Source organism: Ostrinia nubilalis, chromosome 17 (genome assembly GCF_963855985.1).
Source record: "Ostrinia nubilalis chromosome 17, ilOstNubi1.1, whole genome shotgun sequence".
In the NCBI taxonomy this organism is placed as follows: Eukaryota; Metazoa; Arthropoda; class Insecta; order Lepidoptera; family Crambidae; genus Ostrinia; species Ostrinia nubilalis.
The window spans coordinates 2648925-2672032 of record NC_087104.1 but is presented as its reverse complement, the minus strand read 5'-3'; the positions used below and the strand labels follow the sequence as shown (position 1 = coordinate 2672032).

Sequence of the window (23108 nt, the reverse complement as noted above, 5' to 3'; positions counted from 1 at the left end):
CCAGTGGGACGAACCTGTTGTGGGACGAATCACTGAACTAGCCTAGATATCATAATGGTAAGTAACTTCGTGATAACGAATTTAATTTCTCAAGATTTCCTAATTATTACATCTAATTTTAATAAGGGTATTTTAGGAACCATAAAGCTAAAAAGGCATACACGGTACAATGATCAGTTTAACTGACCGTGAATGTCCAGCTTTATACAAGTAGTGACCTTCGACTCTATCATAATGTTAAAAAAACATAATTTTGTTACGTGAAACCACGTGAAACTATGTCTACCTACATACTTTCCTTAATTGTATTGGGATATTTTCAAACGTCACTAAGCTTTTAATACCTATCCACAAATATTCAAAAAAGGTAAAATGCCTATAACCACTATTACTCAACCATTATTTATTATGACGATTTAGACCTACTACCTAAACTGTCATAATACGAAAAGGAAGGTAGGTAAATCTAATTATTTACAGTGTAGGTACCTATTTTATTTCGGCATACGTGAGTTCTCTCGCATAATACTCGTATTTGCTATGTGTAATAAATATAGCAAATACCCACATTATTTACACAAACCGCTTACGTTGTAGGTATCTGTATGCACTAAAGGCATGAATTATAGCTGTATGTGTGTGATAGTATGTAGAAGTAAGTGCACTCGCACAATAATATTGTGATTCGTTTTTGAAGTTTGAAAAAAAAAATTGTGTAGGTAGGTACTTCAGATTCAAAAGTGAATGAATCTAATTAATACTAAACGTAAAATTTTAAAAGCGACAAATTGTCTATCAGCACGTGCCCTAGAACGCTCGTTAACCCTACTACCTACTACTACTGCTTTAGTACAGAACAATAATGAAATGCAGTGTTGAGAAAAGCAAATAGGTAGGTATTTTCTTATCTTCTTTTATTTTTTTTTATTTTTTTATAGGTAAATTCGATATTTTATTTTAAGAATTGAAGCAGTAGAATTTTTAAAAAGCAGTAAAATTATTAGCAGGACACTATTCGCTATCTTCAGCAATGCTGATTGGAATGTAAGTTTTGAGTGTGCCATGGCCCTTAGCTGTCGTTGGCGACGCCTCGATTATCCTGCGCCTGCGCATCTTGAGTTATGACCAATGTTGGTGGTTTGGTCATGCAAAAGTGCGACATCTAAATTCTTAGAGATTTTGTAAGCTTTTTAAAAATTGTGTACCTATTCTATGTTCTTTATGTCAGTCAAAATATAAAAGTAACTAGTAGAATTTTAATTTATTTTTGTTTCTATTTCTATAATTTGCAATGAAAAATTATAATCTAGGTCAATACTTATTTCAAAACTTTTTTCATTTATTTTCGTTTCTGTTTCTATCATTTGTAATGAAAATTATAATTTAGGTCAATACTTACCTACCTATTTCAAACCTGATGCACTGTATTTTTAATAACATTAATTGTATCTTTCAGCACAATTTATTAAGTAACGGAAGAAATCACAATTGTTTATCTTTTTCACACTTTTATGCCATTATAACTTTTTTATTGCATTTAGGTAGTAGGAGAGACGTGTACCTACCTAATTGAACTCTTTTTTTCTCTTAGCTGTTTTTTTTATTTATTTAATTAAAAAAAATTGTTCATTCCTCAGAACACCATCCCAGATAGGTACCGCCGATAACCCTTGACTGCTGCTAAACGGGACCTGTTTATTTATATCCTTCGTTTTATTTATTTGCTTGGCGTGAAATATTGGTGTCATTTGTCCGGGCGAGGTGTCGCGGTTGTAATTATTTGCACTTGATATGGAAGGGTTAAGAGTCAATACATTTCTGGGAATGCTAAATCTGACGTTCTATTAATATGATGAGTGACTTTTCGTCTAACTAAAGGATAGTTTCCTAATATTTTAGTCTTGTGGCAAAAAAAAAAACGAAAAACGAGAGATATCCCATTTTTTGCAGGAACTGGTTTTAAGCAGGATTCCATTTATGTGGGATTACTGGATTGTCGTGGGAATGAGCCCTAATATTGTATTTTACTACAAAAAAAAAGGACGGACTAGTTAAGCAAAACAGGCTCTGCTTGCGTGAATTTCAGGAATGACCTCAACCTTTTCGATGACACATACAAAAGTAAAACTTCCAAGCAAAAGCCTTTTTGACGTATATTTTACGCAAAAAATGCGTAAAATCGACCTCGTTCTACATACAGTTGTAATTACATTTAATTAATGACGATTAATGCACTGGCTTAAGGTTAAGAACCTGTGACGTATTTATTGGGTTTTCCTTTAAATTAGTCATTTTGTTGAATAAAACTATTGCGGTTTTGTATTCAATAGTCAATCGTGACGGAAAACTATAACTGAGAGTACGTATTTGATTAATTAACAAGTTCCATGTGTAACAAGTATCTACATCTATTAGTTAAAATACATTTGTGATACAACGAAGTGAAAAATCTTAACATTAAAGTGAAATTATAAAAATGGTGACCCAAAGTGCAGTGAGAACGAGTATAGAAGGGTTCAAAAGAATAGCTTCTATTACTAGAAGGAGCAGGAATGATGATAAACAGGTAAATACACATGATAATCTTACTAGCAGGAAGACTACATGAAGGAAAAAACAAGAAATCTTTGTACGCCATTTTGCAAATTCAAGACTTAGATGAAAATGTTAATGTGGGGTCTTCTAAACTGAATAGTCAAAGTCAAATATTTTATTCAGTACGTAGGCCCTTTTCAGGGCGCTTATAAATAAACAAATACAATAGTTTATTCAGTACATAATATATCAGTACATAACATAATATCGGGAAGGCGCTGGATGCAGGCCGTCACCAACCGGCCATTGTGGAAATCATTGGGGGAGGCCTATGTTCAGCAGTGGACGTCCTATGGCTGAAATGATGATCAGAACATAGACGCTTATCCAGGGCACTTATACACGTCCGGAATAAAGCTTGCTCTACCACCACATCGGGACAACATATGGGCTGGTGCTGAGAAGAAGTGGCGGAAGAAACTCAGTCACCTTTGTATACTAGAAGATAATATCATCATCATCATCATCTCAGCCACAGGACGTCCACTGCTGAACATAGGCCTTCCCCAATGCTTTCCATGTTGCCCGGTTGGTAGCGGCCTGAGGTAGGAGATCAATACTATTGAAGATAAAATTTTCACTTTAAGCCTTTATAGGGCTCTGGCGAATAAATTTCCACCTTAATTTGGGCCTTATTTACTTATCATTAGATCGAAAAACTATGACAGTTTACTGCTGTGCACTTAAAGGGTTAAGTCCATAGATTTCCTATTTTATAGCGCATATTATATCACACTGATAAATAATTAACTCCTTTCTCATAAGTAAGACAAATGAAGGAAGATAATATTACTCAATCGTTAATCAAAGTTGTAGAGATAAATAAGAAAATACGTAACTGTAAAATTTAAGTACATAAGAATACTACTTTGTGCAACGTTGCGTTCGTAAACTAACAGTGGGTTAGGTGCGGTTAGATTGTGATCTAACTACGTAAGATTATAATCTGACGGAAATCACACTTTACGGTAACACATTTAAGCTAAATTAACGACCATTAAGTATTCTATTTTTATTCGGGGATTGTATGTTCTTCATTTGCGTCTGGTACATTAGAGAGTAGTACCTAGTACTCTTGCAGTGGAGGATACTTTAATGAGATGATAATGATGATGGTATTTTCAATAATTATCCGGAAAAGTTAACAAAAATTACGCATAATTTATACGTATTATTGACGTAGTTAATTTATCTATTCGGAGGTATTTCCTGCGTAAGTGATATCTAAAGAAATTCAAGCGCATTGAGATGACTAATGGCCGAGGTATCGTTATCAAAAAGCTAATATTGATAACTGATTGTAAATAATGGCCAAGTTTTTCAATATTCACTATCAAAAATTAAAGAAGATAATGAGCAAACTCTACAAAATAGTAAGATTTGTAACCTGAAACGATGGTCAACCAACACAACTCAAAAGAACATAACCCTCCTTCTGGCGCAGTCGAATAAAAATCCCTTGACTGTGGTGACTGATCCCATTAAATTTAAAATGCTTTCCCTTATTTTATTGAATAAGTGTTCATCAATTAAAGCTCCATTTTTACTAGCCCCAAACGTATTTATTACATACATATTACATTTACCTATTACGTAGTATTTCAACGATCTACAATTATAAATTTTAGTTTTTAAGTCATTTTAAGTTAATGTATTATTATAAAATTTATTCTCTAATAAATAAAGAAGGATATCATTATAAATTATTGGCAACCCTAAAAAATAAAAATTTGAATTTTCATTTTTTCAGGATCGCCAACAATTAAATTAATAGAAAAGTGTTAACTTTACTCGATTGAGTTTAACGCCCTTAGAGTTTGCTTAAGTGAACATAGCGTTGAATAGAGCTCTGTGATTGGTTCGTGTGTCACCCTGTGCATCTACGCGCACTGTGAGACCTCATAGTAATGTTTGTGAATACGGGCATGACTTTCTATCTATTTATTTGCCATAAATTGACTCAACTTGGCAATGTCTTATCAAATCGATGATACAGATGTTTTGTGATAAGCTCCAATTAATCATTGAACATAAATAGTAAGTCATTCATGTGTGTTATTTAGTATAGTGAATGTGTTTGGACATGGATATGTACGGAAGTATTCCTGTGTTGAGCACGGTAAATAAATAAATATGTTGATATTAGCATTTTTGTGTAGCTTTGCGTACAAAAATGTAGAGTTTAATGTTGTGCCGTGTTTTAATAGTGTTTTCTGTTTTCAACTTTACTTGTTTGTGATGCTTTTTGTTACAAATCTATCTATATAAATAAAAATGAATTTCTGCTCGTTTGTCTGATAAAACTCAAAAACGGCTGGGCCGATTGAGCTGATTTTGGTTTTAAAATGTTTGTCGTAGTCCAGGGTAGGTCTAAACGGTGAGCAAATAAGGAAAAATTGCGATGGCTTATTTATTGCCTTTAAGGCGGAACAGAGTAAAGACTTTAAATACACCCAAGAAATAGTTAAAACCCTAGATGCAAAACAATACGGCGTGGGCATCTTACTAGATATGACCAAAGCATATGACCGAGTACAGCATAATATACTATTATCTAAATTATACGGAATTGGTGTTCGCGGTTGCGGCACACTCATGGTTTAAATCATATTTAAAAGATAGAGAACAATATGTAGAAATAGAGCACTTTGAAAAAGAATCTCAACAAATTTTAAAGATCCGATCTGATAAAATAATGGTTAATTCATCAATACCACAAGGCAGTGTAGTAGGGTGTCTCTTATTTTTGATCTACATTAACGACCTCCCCAAAATCATGGAGGAGCCGTGCGTTTTATTTGCAGATGATATTTCAATGTTAACGTCTTGTAGAAATAACATTAATGTAAAAGATAAACTAGATAAATTATTTATTAATATATCCAATTGGATGGAAGCACATAATCTGGAAATTAACTTTGAAAAAACTAAACTCATGACCTTTAATCCGCACCAAAAGACACCACTTACCCTTAACTATAATTTTAACAACATTAAAATGGAACAAGTTAAAGATTTTAGTTTACTCGGTTTAACAATAGATACACACTTAAATTGGAAGATACATATACAAAAAATTAAGTCCAAACTATCAAGCTTTGCATACGCTCTTCGAGAGGTTAAAAAAACAACTAATTTAGAAACAGCGCTTGTGACCTATTATGCCTACGGCTACGCCTGGCTAAATTATGGGATTATCCTATGGGGCAATAGCACCGACGCTCCCTCACTATTCATCAAACAAAAAAAACTAATCCGTATATTAGCCAATATTAAGCCCAGAGACAGTTGTAAGCCTTACTTTCAAAAGTACAAAATATTGCCCTTGCCTTGTATTTATATTTTAAATATTTGTAATTTTGTCCGTTCCCACTTTGAGTTTTTTACAAAACGTGAAGAATCATGTCCACAATACCATTTAAGAAATAAAAATAAGTTAATGATACCAACCATCCGCCTAAATTTATCCTCTTCAAGTACTTATAATATGGCCATAAAGATTTATAATAAATTGCCCAATTATCTATTGAAAGAAAATAATGATAACAAATTCTCAAAAGAACTAAAAGAGCTTTTAAGTACAAAATGTTATTACACTATAAAAGAATATCTAGATGATAAAATAAGATGAGTCTATTAATCTAATAATTAAAAAAGCCTCCTCTCTTATATTTTATATTTTAAATTGCAGCGCCCAACAGGGTCCATAATTAACTGTATTATCACACTGTAACCTATATTACCTACTATGTATTATGGAAGCAATAAACATATTGAGTATTGAGTATTGAGTATTGAGTTCGCCGGGTCAGCTAGTTGTAAATAAATAAATTTTCATCATGTCGGCCGTTTGGTCAGAACGGACTACTATGCCGAGAGGTCCCAGGTTCGATTCCCGGCCGGGCAGAAATTGAAATGATAAATTTTAATTTCTGTGATGGGTCTGGGTATACTTATATACTATTTTTGTATGTATTTACAAAAATAGTATATAAGTATGTTTATATCCGTTGTCTAGAACCCATAGTAAAAGCATTGCTTAGTTTGGGACTAGAAGCGTAGTGTAAAATGTCCAAGGATATTAATTATTAAAATGCTTAATCTACATCCAATGGTAAGACCATAACCTATTATATTATGAACATGCCTAATATGAAACTATAAACTTCGGGTAAGCTTCCTTGCTTAATTCACTTGTATTGACCTCCAATGAGATCATTTTAAGTTAATTCATTATATTAACCAGTGTTCATCGCTTCAATTATTTGCAATAAGGCACATAACGTCGTCCACTTAAAAAGAAGTGGACGATTTCAAAAATTGGAAAAATTCATAGATTGCGAACACTGTTATGGTGAACAATCTACGTTTGTCTTGAAAGTCGAGAAAAAATCAAATGATACCGCGATCTAAATGGACACAGCGCCATCTATTGGAGACTGCATTTAACACTCATCAATAGATGACGCTTACAGCATGTTGTGCAGTTTATAAAGCCGGATTTAGATTTGTTTGACGTGATGACATATTAAGTAAGTATAAAACTTACGTATGAGAAAAAGTATGGAATCACCCTCTTCTGTTTTGTTCCCACCGATCTGAAGAACTTGAGTTCTTCGTAGTTTTGGAAAAAAGTGGCTGTGACATACGGACGGACGAATTTATAAGGGTTACGTTTTTTGCCATTTGGCTATGGAACCCTAAAAATGACAGTCAATTACCAACAGAGTGTGCGGTCTTGCAAACGGACGACAATAACGTCCGTTTCAAAATGTTTAATATGAAAGAGCCCTTAACCGTCAAATTTTCGTTAACAGCCAGTATCATTAATTTTATCGTCAATAATAACATACTTAACTCGAAAGCCTACTAATTATGTTGGCATTGAAGTACAAAAATACAAATCAAGAAGTCAAGGTCTCTCACCCCTTCCCTTCAAGTGCGAAGGTCAGATGGCCGAAGGTCAGCCTTGGCGGGTCGATACGAATAATGATCAAAGTTACTACATGGTAGGGCTACCACTAATCCTCATTGTTCCGGACTTGGCCGGAATTTTGGTTTTGGAACCGGATTTTTCCTGATAGTTTAGAGCCTTAGATTAAAAACAAACTGGGCGCAAACCGTTTTAAGCACAGACCAAACCTTTTTAACGCTATGCCACTGTAGGGATCTAGGGGCACAGGAGTGTCCCCGCCAAGACAAGCCTTTGTCAAAACCGGGTGCCACTAATAACTTTTGACTAAGTAAGTAGTAAGTAAGAGTTTGCTTAGTTTAGGCTTCTTGAGTTAGGGCATGTAGAGCTAGAAGTTTGACTCTACATGAGAACTGATTCACAATACGAGCTATTACCTATGTCTCGTTTTGGCAAAATTTTATGGTTAAAACCATCAAAAACCACCAGTTTTCCGGACTTCAAAAATTTCCGGATTTTTTACCGGAATTTCCTGATGGTAACCCTAGTACCAGGGACTTTAAAGTTTGGCTGGTGACCTTTACCTTTCGAAGGGTGGCTCAAGGTCCCCAAATGTGCCTGTTTATTTCTATTCAAAGTTTAAAGGAGTTTCTGCTTTAATATTTACTAGGGACACGCACCGGTTGTTATTATTTACGGTTATAAATTAAAACTTATTTCAAAGTGTCTAAAATAATATTAAACTAAGTTTGTCTACCTATTTAAAAGAACATACATTGTTTGGATGCTAATCACCTATTTACAAAGTTCAATTGTGAATATTTCACAAAACTCTCATTAATAAATTTTGTAGCGTTAAAAATGTTAGGAATATGTGACTATAAATTACTTACATTTTTATGTTTGTTTGTCCACAGAGGAAAGACGTGGAGTCACAGAAAGAAGGCACAAAACGACATAGCTACTGGTGGACACTACTGATTGACGTTCCTCTACTATGTGTCGGTATGTTTTGTAAGCTTTTACTTCATAAAAGCTTCCATAATTATGTATAAATATGCTTTTAAAAAGGAGCTTTAATATAAAATTAACAGCACCATCTTTTCAATGTAGAGACACACTAGAATTTTGAAATTGTGGATTAGAACTTGTGGCTTTTTAAAAGGGGTTATTAAGGTATTTTGTTCTTAATTTAGAATCTAAATTTTAGATAACCCACAATCATAAGTGAATAACAATCATAGTAAACAAAAAAAAAGATTATTTTTATCTAAACAACTTAAACAATATTTACATACAATGACCTAACAAGTATTCAAATACCCCATGGAAAGAACCAATACCTCAGATAAGACGATCTTTTTATAAATTATGGTTTCAATTTCTAACAGCTTAAAGTTTTTGACTTATTATTCATAGGATTATTTTTTTAAGGTATTTTGTTTATTTTTTGCTGTAAGTAGTATCTTATCGAAATAGATTAAACACGTGTTATTTTATCTGAAAGATACATAGAGATAGCTTTGAAGTCATTATCGCAATGAATTATTTATGTATTTACTTCTTCATGGTAGCAATTTCTTTTTTATTGATTTATAATCCATTGAAGCGACATACAAAATCACTACGGGAACTAAGATATAATTAGGTAATTTAAGTTTTAAAGAATGAGTTAAAAAATATTTTGATGTAAGAGTTTGTTGGTCTATTAACATTTAATGTCAATTATAGTGATTTTTATTTTATCAACTGAAAACGAGAGTAACTAACTTAAGTATAGTTCACACGGATGAAAACACGGGCATAAGTTGTAAACTTGTTTTAAATAAATTACATTTTAATCAAAACTGTCAATAGGTGAGTGAGATAAAAAGTAATAAATACCTTTCATTGGAAAAACTTCGACAGAAGTGATGTACAACATAATATTCGAATAAGTAATTTATTGAAATTAAGATCTTGATAATGTTAAACTATTTTATACTTTATAACAAAGAATCAAAGAACATTTTCGATCTGCTAAATAAGCAGACGGCGTTACACGCAGCTGTCTTTTTATCAGTTAAATCTTAACGTTCTTGTTTTGTTTATAACAAAAATATGAGTGTATTCATATCGATTAAATTATCTTGATAATATAACTATAAAATATCGATTAAATTCTTATTTCCCATTTAGATTAATGTGCATAGATTCAGTATTTGAGGTGTTTTTTAAGGAAAATAAGTAATTAATTATTTGATACTGAAAATAATTATAAGTACGTAGAGATGCCAAATTAGACCTAACTTGGTAAAGTCATTTATTTTATTACAAAATAGTTTTATTAGAAAAATCTAAAATACACTCCATCATAAGAGCGTCATATTTTTCACATCAACCCCTTACCACCGCATCGAAAAAGACCGAAAATAGTAAAAAATCAATTAAAAGGTCCATTAAAAACAGATTAACAAAATTTTATTCTCTACAGATTTGTATAATCGGCAAAAGAATTTAAAAAAGGTTTAAATGTGACACACGTGGCGAACGCATGGCAATGCAATCGCAGTGTGCAAGTTTTAAAAGTAAAATAAAAAGATTTTTGATACTGGCAACGAACTTTTAAGATTTTTGCTTTTTTAATGCAGAGATTATGACGCAAATGCATGAGTACACGCACATGCGTATTCTTAAGTACGTAATTTTATAGCTTGTTTGTAAAATTGACGTATAAATACGTAGTTTATATAGAAATTAATTGGTGTTGAGTTTCAATTAGATGACGTCATGTTTTAAATGAGTATTAAACTTAAAACGAAGCTGAAACTCGATTCAGTTCCATTCATGTATTGAGGATTTTCATTGGTCACAGGATAACATTATTACCTATATCTTAAGTGAGACTATGATTAGGGTTTAGTTGGTTTTATTATGTTGTTTTGAATTAATATGCACTTAAGACTGAACCTAGGTATAAATTGTAGTTTATACAACATTTAATTTTGTATAAGTAAACCACAATATTGAAATGATAGTTTTATTTTTCATCAATACGCCCATACATAATTGTGGACACCAATTAAAATATTCATACACAAAAATAATCATCCTCATTAAAATTTAATTTCGTCGTATCATTACCAGCGTTGGTGTACACATAATAATATGACATAAGTCACGCTGGTTTATTAATTAAAACAATTTTACATTTGTGGACATTACGCCTAATGTCACACACTTTCTTCTCATTTACATTTTAACGAGCATTATTTCGATGATAAGGCACGGATTACACTATTACTTTTACTAAACATTAAGTAAGATATAACACTTACTTACTCTTCTTTTTTACTTAGGTTTGTTGTCGACACGACAATAAGAAGAATGAGGAACTGATCAAATAAAACATATTTAATTTTCTTTATAATTATCTTGAATGCTATGTAAATCAACCAAATTAAAAAAATGTATGGGTATTAAGTTGTACTATCTGTATGTTAAACCTTAACGTGTAAAAGCGTTTTTTAAAAGCATATGTGCTGAAAACATAATTATTATGTCTTTTAAGACTTACTAGTGCACAGATACGACTTCCAAAAACACATTTAATAAACGAATAAATAAACATAGGTATTATGACTGTGTTGCGTACCAAAAATAATAACACCTTTCGTTTAAACATTTAAAATATTTGCTCTGACAGTCGTGGTTAGCGAAAGATAATAATAAATTAATATTATAAAATTATCACTTCACGGGATTTATTGCAACAATATCTATTTTAACGGTAAATAATATTTATAGTAAAAAATGCAACATAATAGTTTAAAATAAATTAATATTGTTATTATACACATCAGCCTTTTTCGAATTATCGCATTGCAATCTCAACTTCGCAGAACGCACATGACTCCGTTTACCGTAACGACAGCTGTGCGTTATTAAGTTATTAAATTTTGCTGATAATTCACATGAAATACTTTACGAAGAAAGGCGTTAACTATACCTCACCTTATTTAGTCATAATTATACTTAAACCTACGCAAGTTATAATAGTCAATATGTTTTTTATGCATAACAAACAAGGCAGGTATTTGCCTGCAATCGCACCTGGTATTAAGTGGGGTGCAGTCTAGGATGGGTACTATCTGCCCTGTAAGTGCCTATTCACTCTCGCCTTGAAAAGTGTTCGAAAGATAGCAGCAGGCAGCAAATTCCGGTTGTCCCAAAACGCCGATTATGTCCCAAAAGCAGAGCTTGGACTTTGATGGTGGAGAAATAATAGTAACTTTTAAACTTTTTATAAGTTATACCTACCATGACTGAGTACCTATAAAATGCTGGTCCACAACTTTGAAGACGTCATACCACACTATAATAGTGTAACACTTTACATTTTAGAGATTTAATGTTTGTGTTGACTCTACCCAATTAATTTATTAATACCTACAATCATAATACCTAAGTACTAAGTACACTTACAGTTTATATTTTTCTGGGCAAATATTTCAAATATCTGTAAAAAATGCCATCGTGCGATGCCGGCATTGTAGGAAGCAATTATTTTGAGAGCGGCCACAATTATATCAAACGAGCATGCATAATAAATTTAACTGTGAAATCGCGATTGTGTAAACAATTAAAAATAAATATAAACGTGATAAATTAGAAGTTAGAAATTTCGCAAGAATAAATCGCCTAAAATCATACAAATCACTGTTAAAAACGTTCATGCTCTTTGAAGCGCACCCATTTTGAGGCGCACCTAAACTATTGCTCGAAGCGCACCTATGTTTACAAAGTAAAGATTTTCGAATTAATTTCGACTTAGATGAATAAAAAGTAGGTACTTACCAGGGCAACAGAACATAGGAGCGCACCCATTTTGAGGCGCACCTATACAATTCCTAGAAGCGCACCTACTTCTACTATTGTAGAGATTTTAAACTGTATTTCTACTAAGATGAATAATAAGTATCAGGGCAACAAAATACAGGTGCACTTCGAGGAATGTTTAGGTGCGCCTCAAAATGGGTGCGTATCGCTACTCCAAGCCAACTCAACTGTCTGTTTCTTAGTTCAACAAACTTTAATCGGCCATTGATTTAAAAAGGAGATCCTTTTATGGCCGGCGCATATTATTACACCGGTCAACAAAAACAAAATTTTTTTTTGCGCATGGATTTTACTTATTATATTCTGATTATATAAGCAAATTTATATAAAAAAGTGCGATTACAAATCGAAAATATTTGCTTTTTAAGAAGTTATAGCGATTTGAATTTTCCATCTTCATAGTAGAATGTCTCTAAAGATGCACGTCACATTCTCATTGGGATATATTTAAAGATAATTATGTAGGTTTATTAGCAAGAACAAGGGGCACGCTTTCATCAAAATATAGTGGGATTTGAAAGACGACGTTACCAAGGCCAGTATACTGAAAGCATCATAGGGTTAGATTTTTATGAGAAAAATCTTCTATGGAACATGAGAGGAGATTAGAACTTTTCATTTTAAATAAATATTTGGACTCTATTTTAAATTTTCTCTTGTGAGAATGAATCTTAAATGGATAATTGGTATGTTTTAATAATTAGAAAGAATAGAAGAAAGAAAGAAAAAAAAATATTTGGCAATAAATTAAATCATCTCTATGTTCATGTTTCATACATTCATTAATATGAATTTTTCTATTTTTTACACATAAAAGCAAATTCAGAACAATTTTTTGTTGTTATTCTTATTTCTAGGTATTAAAGCAATAAAAATAAGCTATGCATAACCCGTGCGCAAAAATGCTGTAGACAGTTGTTATCGCATAAAAAGGTGTCCAACTCGATTGGTTGCATGACTTGAATTCGTACTGCAAAAAGTCAGACGAGTTTTTGTCCGTAAATTTTGTTTGTTATTATAAACTTTGCTGTTATATGCTACTCTGCTTTCTTGAAAAAAAATCTAACAGTCAATGTTTGAAGTAGAATTTAATAATAAAAAAACTGGTAGCGCCTTCATGTGCCTCCATAGGCGTTAAGCTGATATGCTAAGCTCTATCATACGACAGCTTAATAAGCTCTGAATCATAATACTTTTCGGACAGTCGGGATAGTACAGTCAGCGCCAAATAGTTCGTGGCACCCAAAATGGCCAAAAAGTTGACAACTCAATCTTGTTTCAATAACCGTGTTGCGAACTTTTTGGCAATTTTGGGCGTCCATTTGACGCTATAGGTCTTTATCTTCACAAATGTCTAAAAAACTTGACAAAGATATTTTTTTAACGAACTCAGAACCACAAAGTTAAGAGACTCCATTTCTCAAACCACGGAAGCTTTGTTTATCTGTAAGTCTATCTACTAATTATAATTAGGTATTTTAATCAACATCACATTTAAAATATTAGTTAGTTAACCACAGGAGATTCTAAATGACCATTACCATACACCGTAACTTTCACCCATCATTACTTATGTTGGCGCCTAATTTGGACATCGAAGCCATAATCGAAAGTACCATAAAAGGGAATTTCATTTTATGGTCATAAATGGTCCCATGGGATTCGATAAAAAAAGATAGAAACATAGTAGGTGCATTTTAATTCAAAAAGCTCTCGGGATTGACACCCGTGTAATTTTCACATAGGTTAAAAATAATTTTCAATTAATATTTCATCCCGTGTCATCAGTAATTGCTTGCCTAAAGGAATACTAGGAGTAAAATTGCATTTAATTATTAGTTTAACAAAACAATAAATCTAGTATGAGTAGTATAATGAATCATTCCCTATTACAACATTAATGATTTGTTTAAAAACCTATTACATGTTCGTCACTAATTATTATAAATAATTATTGTTAGTACATTGATTTAATTACTGTCGGTATTTTTAGTTAGCATCGACTGGATTTATGTAAAAGCTGTTTCGGATGCACTAGCGCCATCTATCGGCGAGTAGAAAGACCAGTTACAGCAAACGCGAGATTTGTGTAGGTAACTATGTTACAATATTTTCGACTTATTATTATCACTTATTTTGAATGAAATAACAAGATATAGGTAAAGTTGTTTTAGTACTTTTTAGAACTATTATTTTTTAGCACTCTTGTAGCGGAGTTTTGGGCTGACAGACACTGTGTACTTAGGTTTGTTGTCGACACGATAAGAAGAAGAAGAGATTGTTTTTAGTATAACATTATTTTGGATCAGCATACTTATGAAACAAGCAGTAATCCTGAAATTAATTGAAATCTTCGTGTCAACACTTTGATATTTTTGTTTTTGAATGCGCTCTACAATTGATAAAATACAATAAATTGTAATAGGTAACTATGTTGTTTTAGTAAGGGAACATCAGTATGGAAAAAAACTCACAAAAATAAAATATAATTATATGGCTGAATAACAAAGAAGTAATCAAAAGGCAAGCTATAACTCTCAATATAATCTGACAGAGCAAGTGCCCGTAACCGCTTCCCCATTTAAGGCGCATTTCGCGGCTGGCACTGAGGTGGCCGTTGGCACTGGCATTAGCCAATTGCCGCCGAATCCCCACTTCCTCCTGGCAAGTTCAAAGTCAATGTCAATACGGGTCATTTGCCAATTTGGTTTGTGGTTCCGTATACAAAGTGATTGTTTCATACATGTGTACAAATAAAAAAAATTAAGCATTTTCAGGGCACTTATACATATACATACTTACACTCCTAAATATAGCTTTCCCTGCCTCCTAACAGTATAAACAACGTGAAAAGTGGTTTTTAAAAGCCTGCTTGCAAAAATAAAATAAGTTAATTGAAATCTTAGAAATAGGTAGTCAAAAAATTTATTCGACATGACTGTATTATACAGTAAATAAAGAATAAACTCTAGCTCTATAACTCTGAACTATTTAAGTTAGTATTGTTAAATGTTCCTACTAGCTTAAAAAAACTAAGAATAATGAGAAATACTAAGTTAATTTCTCTACAGTTATTTATTTAACACGTTTTTAAAATACATCCTTTCAACTGACTCTACATTCAAGAGCAAGTTTATTTTTGTTATGGATTCTAATCAAAATGTAAATTTATACTAAAGGCCATGTTTACGATCTCATATTGCTTGTATAAGATGTTTGCCCGCAAAACAACAATATCAAAGGTGCATTGGAAACTGGAGTACCGTTTATAGCAATTGCTGCTGGCGGACAAAGAATAAGCTCAGACGCAGAATGGAAAATAACGATATGACACCTAATTTTTTTTACATAAATCTGTCATTAAAAAATACCTTTGTAAATAAAGTTTACTGCTGGAAATAAATCATTTCATCATCTAAGACTTCAATCGTGGAGTGACTTCACCGACCAGTAATTATAGATATTAATGCACATGATAATACTTTAATTACTCATTATTCCATCATTTATTAGGCACTACACCTAAATGTAGTTTTATACAACACGACATTTAAGACTAATAAATTGAAATCATCAAAACAAACATAAAAATCTGCCTAGACTCTACAATTTCCATTATCGTTATCACGGCGTTCGTCACCCAGAAACTGTTCCTATTTAGTCATCTAACAGTTTTTGAAAGTTCATCATAATCCATTCAGCATTCTTCACATTCTTCATAACAGGGGTATTGGGTTGGCCGAATCGAGATCCTAGAAATGCGGGTTTGAATCCCGCCGGCGGAATATTGTGGTGAACCCACCCTTTTTTTTGTCGCGGAGGAAATGCTTTGCGCACCGTCATCACCACTGCCGGGGGACTTTCGCGGCGTTCCGTCATCGCCCGAGTTTAACACAAGCATATTTAGCTTACCACGAGGGGTTAACAGGACTATTAGTTGTGTGACGTTTGTACCTAATTTACGCCCGTATTCACAAACGTTGCTTGCTTATGTGAAGCAGCAAATCGAACGCACAGCGTTGAATAGAGCTCTGTGATTGATTCGTGTGTCACCCTGTGCATCCACGCGCACTGTGAGACCTCATAGTAGTTTGTGAATACGGGCGTAGGCCCTTCTGTCTCGCCTAGTGTTGTTACTCTATGCCAGCAATGTGCCCGAGCACGCTCCCGTCTACACGCGGTGGGCAACGTGCAGGAACTAGTTAGTAGTTACGTCACTAAACGTCGTTCACGACGGGCAATTGCGACTTTATGTAATAGATTAGGGGAGATGATTGCCCACTGAACGTACCGGTCGCCTATTTCGGTTGATTAGTCTACAGGATAAAGGGACAATAGATTTTTGACTGCTTTGTTTATATCACAGCAAATGTAGTGTCTGATTAACTCAAGAAGGGATGAGCGAAAGAGAAAAGTGACAAAATTGGGAGGTCATGCTTTAGAGTACAACGTCCATTAATGGATTGCCATTTGCTGAAAAATGATGATGGATGGATGGAATGCTATGGATTCGTAATGGATAACCACTTGCCTTAGTATATTAGAGAGGTTTCTGCCTTCTGGAAGAGATTGCATGATCTGACAATGATAATGATGATGATGATGAATGGTTTTTTAAATATTTCAATACGATGATGGATACGATTGGTGAAGGTCGAGGGAAGTACCTGAATGCGGTCAGCGCAGGACCGTGGGTTGTGGAAAGATTTGGGGGAGGCCTTTGTCCAGCTGTGGACGTCATTTGGCTGAAACAAACGAACGATACGGTCAATTGAAACCTAATTGGGTTTTCTGGGCTAGAATTATGTATTTTTAAGAGAAAATGTTTAAATATCCAATTGGATTAAGTTGGATCAGTATTTATATAGCTTATGTTCATTGTCCACAGTCCTGGCGCTCATCGGTCTCTTTGAGCTGGGTTTCATCCCGAGTCACAAGGCTGGCTTCGTGTGCGGCGACCCATCCTTGTCGTTCCCTTTCAACGGTGACACAGTCTCTACGGGCGTCCTCATAGCCGTGATATTCTTCGCTCCCATTGTAGTGGTAAGTTATTAAATAATAAAATATAATATGCTACATGGATGTCCGTAGTAAACAAGGACCTTAAAGAGGCCCAAGTCAACAGTGAAACGACCCAGGACCGAGCCGCCTGGGGACACATGATACGGAGGGCCACCAAATAAAATGGGAATGGGCCAGGCAAAGAAGAAGACCGTAATCTAGATAGTAAATTCTGTCGACTGGGATATTCAGGGTTCGATTCTTAAGAGCGACGCTCAACGTATTTGTAAATCACTTTCCAAGTTTCCAGTTGTTATGCTTTCGTAATCTATAGTGATTAGACGCTCTCGACTGGGTGTTCAGGGTTCGATTTCCAAAAAGGACGCTATTGTGTGTAAAATTACTTTGTGTATCTATTTGTTCCAGTTTATTTTTGAGGAATCCATCTAAATGTAGTCGATTTGAGATCCTCGTTGTAATACATAGTTACTGAGTCAACTACTGTGGTGAATCCACTCCTATCATACATAACATAAAAGTGTTACAATAACATTAGAAGTAGGCTATTTACATTCATTCATACGCACTAGTTGTCTAGTCCGTACAATTACCGATGTCGGTCGTTAGCCGTCCTAGTGTCAGTCTTTATAAACTAGTTAATAGGTGACTGACATAGGTCATATACGGAACTGTACTGCTGAGGCAACAACCAGTAATAACTGCATAGCGTCAGAGATTAGTCTGTCACTATCACTGAATCATCGAACTGTCACAAAAAGTAATTTTTCTCAATTTATTTTGAACAGCTCAATTTGAATAAAGTTTATTATAAAGTTCCAGTAAGGAAATTAGTCAGCATGTGTGTTCACTGGCAGCTCATATACCTACTATATGAGGATCTCTCATATTCCTACTAGGAAATATCCTTCGAGGCAGGAAATTATCTTTGATTAAGATGAGATTCTACCACTTTAAGTAAGTAAACAAATGACGGGGAACTATAAATTTTACTAGGAGTTTCTGAAACTGAGAATACCTACTTGGGCTTAAGTCTCACTTAACACATTATGGAGGTTCATAAGTTGCTGTGATCAAGTTTGTGGCCTAAGGTCACGGTTGATTAAAAATTTGAAGAAGAACACCAGTCTGTAGGCCCTACCTTTAAGGTTTCACATGGCTTATTAAATAAAATATGAAGCTATTTCTATGTGTCAAAAGCTCTATATGCTTCTATGTATTAAGAGCTCTCAGTAACCTCATTTATTCTTTCCAGATGTTCATCACCGAACTCGTCTTCACAGACTCGGACTACTCTCACAAAGCGAGGCTCCACCAAGCCTTCATCAAGTGCCTCCTGGTATACAAATGCTACATCTACGGGCTGATCTTCAACTTCGTCGTCATTGAGGTCATGAAAGGCCTCGCAGGCAGCCCCAGGCCTACCTTCTTCGATCTGTGCGAGCCGGATACTGCTAAGACTTGCAATGGGTAAGAATTAAGTTTCTTTGTTTTTGAAGAATAAGTTTTCCTAAGAGCTTAATATTAGTGCTGCTAGACAGGCTGTTTATTTGTTTATATCTCACCAAAGTACTATTGTAGAGTCACTTTTACTATTTATATAAACCATATCAATGACATTTTATTGTTTTATTTCAGAAATGAATTCGTAACTACTTACACATGCACATCGAAGAGATTCTCCTGGTGGATGCAGAATGATGCCCACCACAGCTTTCCTTCAGGCCATACCTCATTGTCTGTTCACTGCGGTCTATTCATTGCGGTAAGTTACTTATAAAGTTTCTTGGATTCTCAGTTACTTATTCCACAGCATAGTTGTGCTTGTCACCGCGATCTATTGTACTAGCAGCATCATCTATTGGCAGTGCGGGGAAACTACTCATAGTTTCGCGCAAGTGTCATAAATTGCTTAAAATCGAATTAGTTAAAATAGAATTTTAAACTTAATTAGTCTTTGTTTTAATTCAATCTTTTATATTCCTAGTTACTCTAGGTAATTTTTAATTCATGACATTTATTTCCTGCAAAAGAGTTTTAAAATGCGCTTTTACGGGCTTTTACACTCCGAATGGCACCTCACAACTTGTTCTTTCTAATTTCAGTGGTACGTCCAAAAGAGGGCTTTCGACTGGCGCCACCGCACCGTCTTCGTGGTCCCCTGCATCCAGTTCGTTGCAGTCAGCTTCGCAGCCTTGGCTTCCTTGTCCCGGATCACGGACCACAGGCACCACTGGTGGGACGTCCTCGCCGGGTTCTTCATTGGTTTTGCCACCTTTTTCTATGCGGTAAGTAGATTTATCGTCTTTATTTTTAAATTCAGCCCGCCATAGACCACAGTGGTCATTGTACATTACTTATATAATATTTACTTTACCTCTTTATATTCTGTCTGTCTGCTGTTTTCTGAACCACCATTTTTTCTCCTTTTATGTATACTTTTTCTTAACGTAGTACTAGCTCGGTCTATAGTTCTTTAAAGGCTTGTCACGTTATTTTTGTCGTATCGACAACAAACCTACACAGTATCAGCCCAAAACTCTGCTTCTAGAGTGGCGTTGTCAGTAGTTATTCATTAAGTCTACCTGCGTGCAGTAAACCCAAACCACTGGACGGATCGGGCTGAAATTTGGCATGCAGGTAGATTTATGACATAGGCATCCGCTAAGAAAGGATTTTACGAAACTACACCCCTAAGGGGGTAAAACGGGATCCACCCATACGAAGTCGCGGGCGGCCGCTAGTTTATTCATATTTCGAACTTTTCGTCTCTAAATAATTCTTATTTATTTATTTAGCTTTATTTCCACATTAATTAATTTAACTATTCTTTTCAGGCGGTAGTCCTTTGCAAGAACTTCTCAAGAACAAGCAACAAAGAAGAATCCTCTCCCACCCAGTCCTCCGTCAGGACTTTGGTATACGACTCACAAACAAGCGTAGGATCGCCTTGACAATATAATTAAATTGTAGGTAAATTAATCAATTAAAGACTTGAGAAGACTGTATCATAGATCAGTGAAGCAATTAAGAATATTGCGATGTGATACCTTTGAAAGGGCATTTCTCAATAATGTAGTGTAGGGCTAAATATTTCTTATGTACTGTCAGCGACAAATAGTTCGTGACACCCAAAGTATCCAAAAAGTTCGGGTCCGTGGCCGAGTCCCCCAGTATTCGACGCACCCGTGGTTGAAGCCCCCGATTTCAATAAATTTAATATCATATTTTTTTCGGCTTTTGCACTAAGTACAGTCAACGAAAACCATGCATGTTTGACGCTATTTAAAATGATGTATTTAATTTTTTGTTAGATATACTTAAAACTTTTATAATTAAAACTTTTATTTGTAGTTAGTTAAATGTAGAGAGAGTAGAGTTATTTTAAAGACTGATTGTTACAATTATTTTGATTAGGTAAAACGATTTACATGTTATTATAGGTAAATAAAACCTATGATAAAATATGATAGGTTAAAATAAAACCTATTATATTTTTGGGTATCACTATGGTAAAATAATATTAAACATTTATTTGTACGATCAGTATAAATATTTATTCGTTTATAAATATTTTTGTGACTGACTGTACATTTGATTAAAAATTGCTTCTATCTGACCGGGGGCGTCGACCACGGGTGCGTCGAACACAGGGGGACTCGGCCACGGACCCAAAAGTTGGGTCCGCAATACCTACGAATAAGGTTGTGTTGTCAACTTTTTGATCACTTTGGATGTCACGAACTATTTGACACTAAGGCTGGGTTGCACCATCTTACTTTAACTTTAACAAACGTCAAAAATCTGTCAAACTCTTACAAAAAACACCAGTTGTCGTTATAGTTACGGTCAAAGTTAGGTGGTGCAAGTCAGCCTAACTATAGTGGTATTTTAAATACGCAAGGGCGGACTTTGGCAGTTAAAATATTAACCTACTTACTATCATCTAATATGCGCTATTGGTAAAAATAGCTATGCTAGAATGATCTGTTCATCATAACAAAATCATACTCTTCAACAAAATGTCAAACATTATGCCAGTCTTCACAAGAAAAGTGTGTATCAACGTGCGAATAGCTTTAAGTTATTATTAATACTGCGGCTATAGTTTTAGGATATTTATTTAATTTAATGTAAATAATGTAATGAACGGTCAGTATTGAATTTAATGTATTTTTTATACATCAGTAATTTTTATACAGAAGTTCACCGAGTCTCATACAAGACATGAGATATTGATGAAAATGCAACTTGTAAATAGATGGTGCCATTAATTTTAATCTACTACAGATATTAAAATATTGTTAAAAAATAGCTTTTTATTATTTTCCCTCATTTTTGAAAAAAATCTTGTAGTAAATAATGGATGGTAAGGTTTAATCTGCTCAGTTTATATTTTAATAACTTCTTAATGGTTCAGGTTTAGATCACTTTTCCACTTATTTAGAACTTTTTTCCACTTTTTTAATGCAGTCATGCATGTATAGATGACCCACGTTGAACTGTCCCGCCAAACTCAATGACAGGGGGGCGCTACCATCGTTCAACTATATGGTTTCCAACATGGCAAAAATCGGAACCAGCGATTCGGTATTGACGGTGGCGCCCCGCTGTCAATGTCATCGATAGGACAGTTCAGTATTTTGGAACTATATTATAGTTTATGCCATCGTTCGTTCGTTTTCAGCCAAATGACGTCCACTGCTGGATAAAGGCCTCCCCCAAGGTTTTCCACAGTGAACGGTCCTGCGCTGCCCGCATCCAGGCTCTTCCCGCGACCTTTACCAGATCGTCGGTCCACCTAGTAGGAGGCCTGCCCACGCTACGTCCTACGGCCCGTGGTCGCCACTCGAGAACAGTTTATGCCATTTTAGTTAAAATTCAGTTTACTTAATACCTACCACGAAAACTTTTGGAGCAATTTGAAAAGTCAGTTTAAATAATTTGAAAATTACGAAATCTTGTATCATATTTTGTATTTGAAGGTGATTTTTATAAACCGATCGTTAACAAATTCCCTACGTAATAAACAAAGCTATGGGCAAAAGCAGTTATAAATGTGGGTAGGTATGTTATTTATAGCCCTTCAATTTTCTACGCTCAATCTTCGTAGTGCAAGCGTGTCAAGGTTTCATATCCTATGCAATCGGGGTGGTATCAATGAATCGATCGACATTTTGATAGACAAATAGATCCTGTGGTTGAAATAATGACGATGATGATGATACAAATAAAAAGAAAGACTCTAAATGGGTAGAGTAGAAAGACTCTACATGGCAGACTTTCAAATCTATTTGGTTAACATTCATCACAACACAAACTACATAATGATTTAAGAATAGTTTTATCGATTAACACCTTTCGAGTCAAGTGGATAAGTTCCTGTTAGCTTAGGTAATTCTAAAAAAGTGGTATAGGAGTTCTCATAATTCGTTAAGGGCCAGCAAACACTGTGAGACCCGTTTTGTCATGGTGTGAATTGCTAAAGTTTACATTACAAAAAGGTCTTTTAAAGTGTGAGGTCCATTTGAATTGTACGTTGTAGAGGTGACTCTACCACGATATCATATCACAAACATTATTAAGCATATAAAAAATTACAATCCTTAGAAGATTGACCTCCTTTCTTGTATTATGTGGTCTAAATTAATTGTAAAAAATCTATCTACAGTACTAGACATGTGAAAAATTAATGACGATAATA

The 23108-nt window shown here is 34.3% G+C and overlaps 1 protein-coding gene across 3 annotated transcripts in view; it reads left to right on the top strand.

Moving 5' to 3' along the window:
- The window catches only part of LOC135079823 (phospholipid phosphatase 2-like), a 139858-nt gene extending 118142 nt beyond the window's left edge, over positions 1-21716 (top strand). The window contains exons 2-8 of one of the 3 annotated variants that reach the window (XR_010258903.1): positions 8425-8512; positions 17274-17428; positions 18660-18874; positions 19043-19169; positions 19510-19692; positions 20242-20551; positions 21083-21716. Coding sequence is in view for 2 of the 3 variants with exons in the window: in XM_063974439.1 (XP_063830509.1) it covers positions 4679-4714; positions 8425-8512; positions 17274-17428; positions 18660-18874; positions 19043-19169; positions 19510-19692; positions 20242-20358 (921 nt within the window). In the remaining variant the exon portion in view is untranslated. Of the gene's footprint in view, positions 1-4676; positions 4715-8424; positions 8513-17273; positions 17429-18659; positions 18875-19042; positions 19170-19509; positions 19693-20241 lie in introns of all 3 variants that reach the window. The other 2 variants (XM_063974439.1, XM_063974438.1) reach the window with 2 other exon arrangements.
- The last annotated feature ends 1392 nt before the right edge of the window (positions 21717-23108 follow it).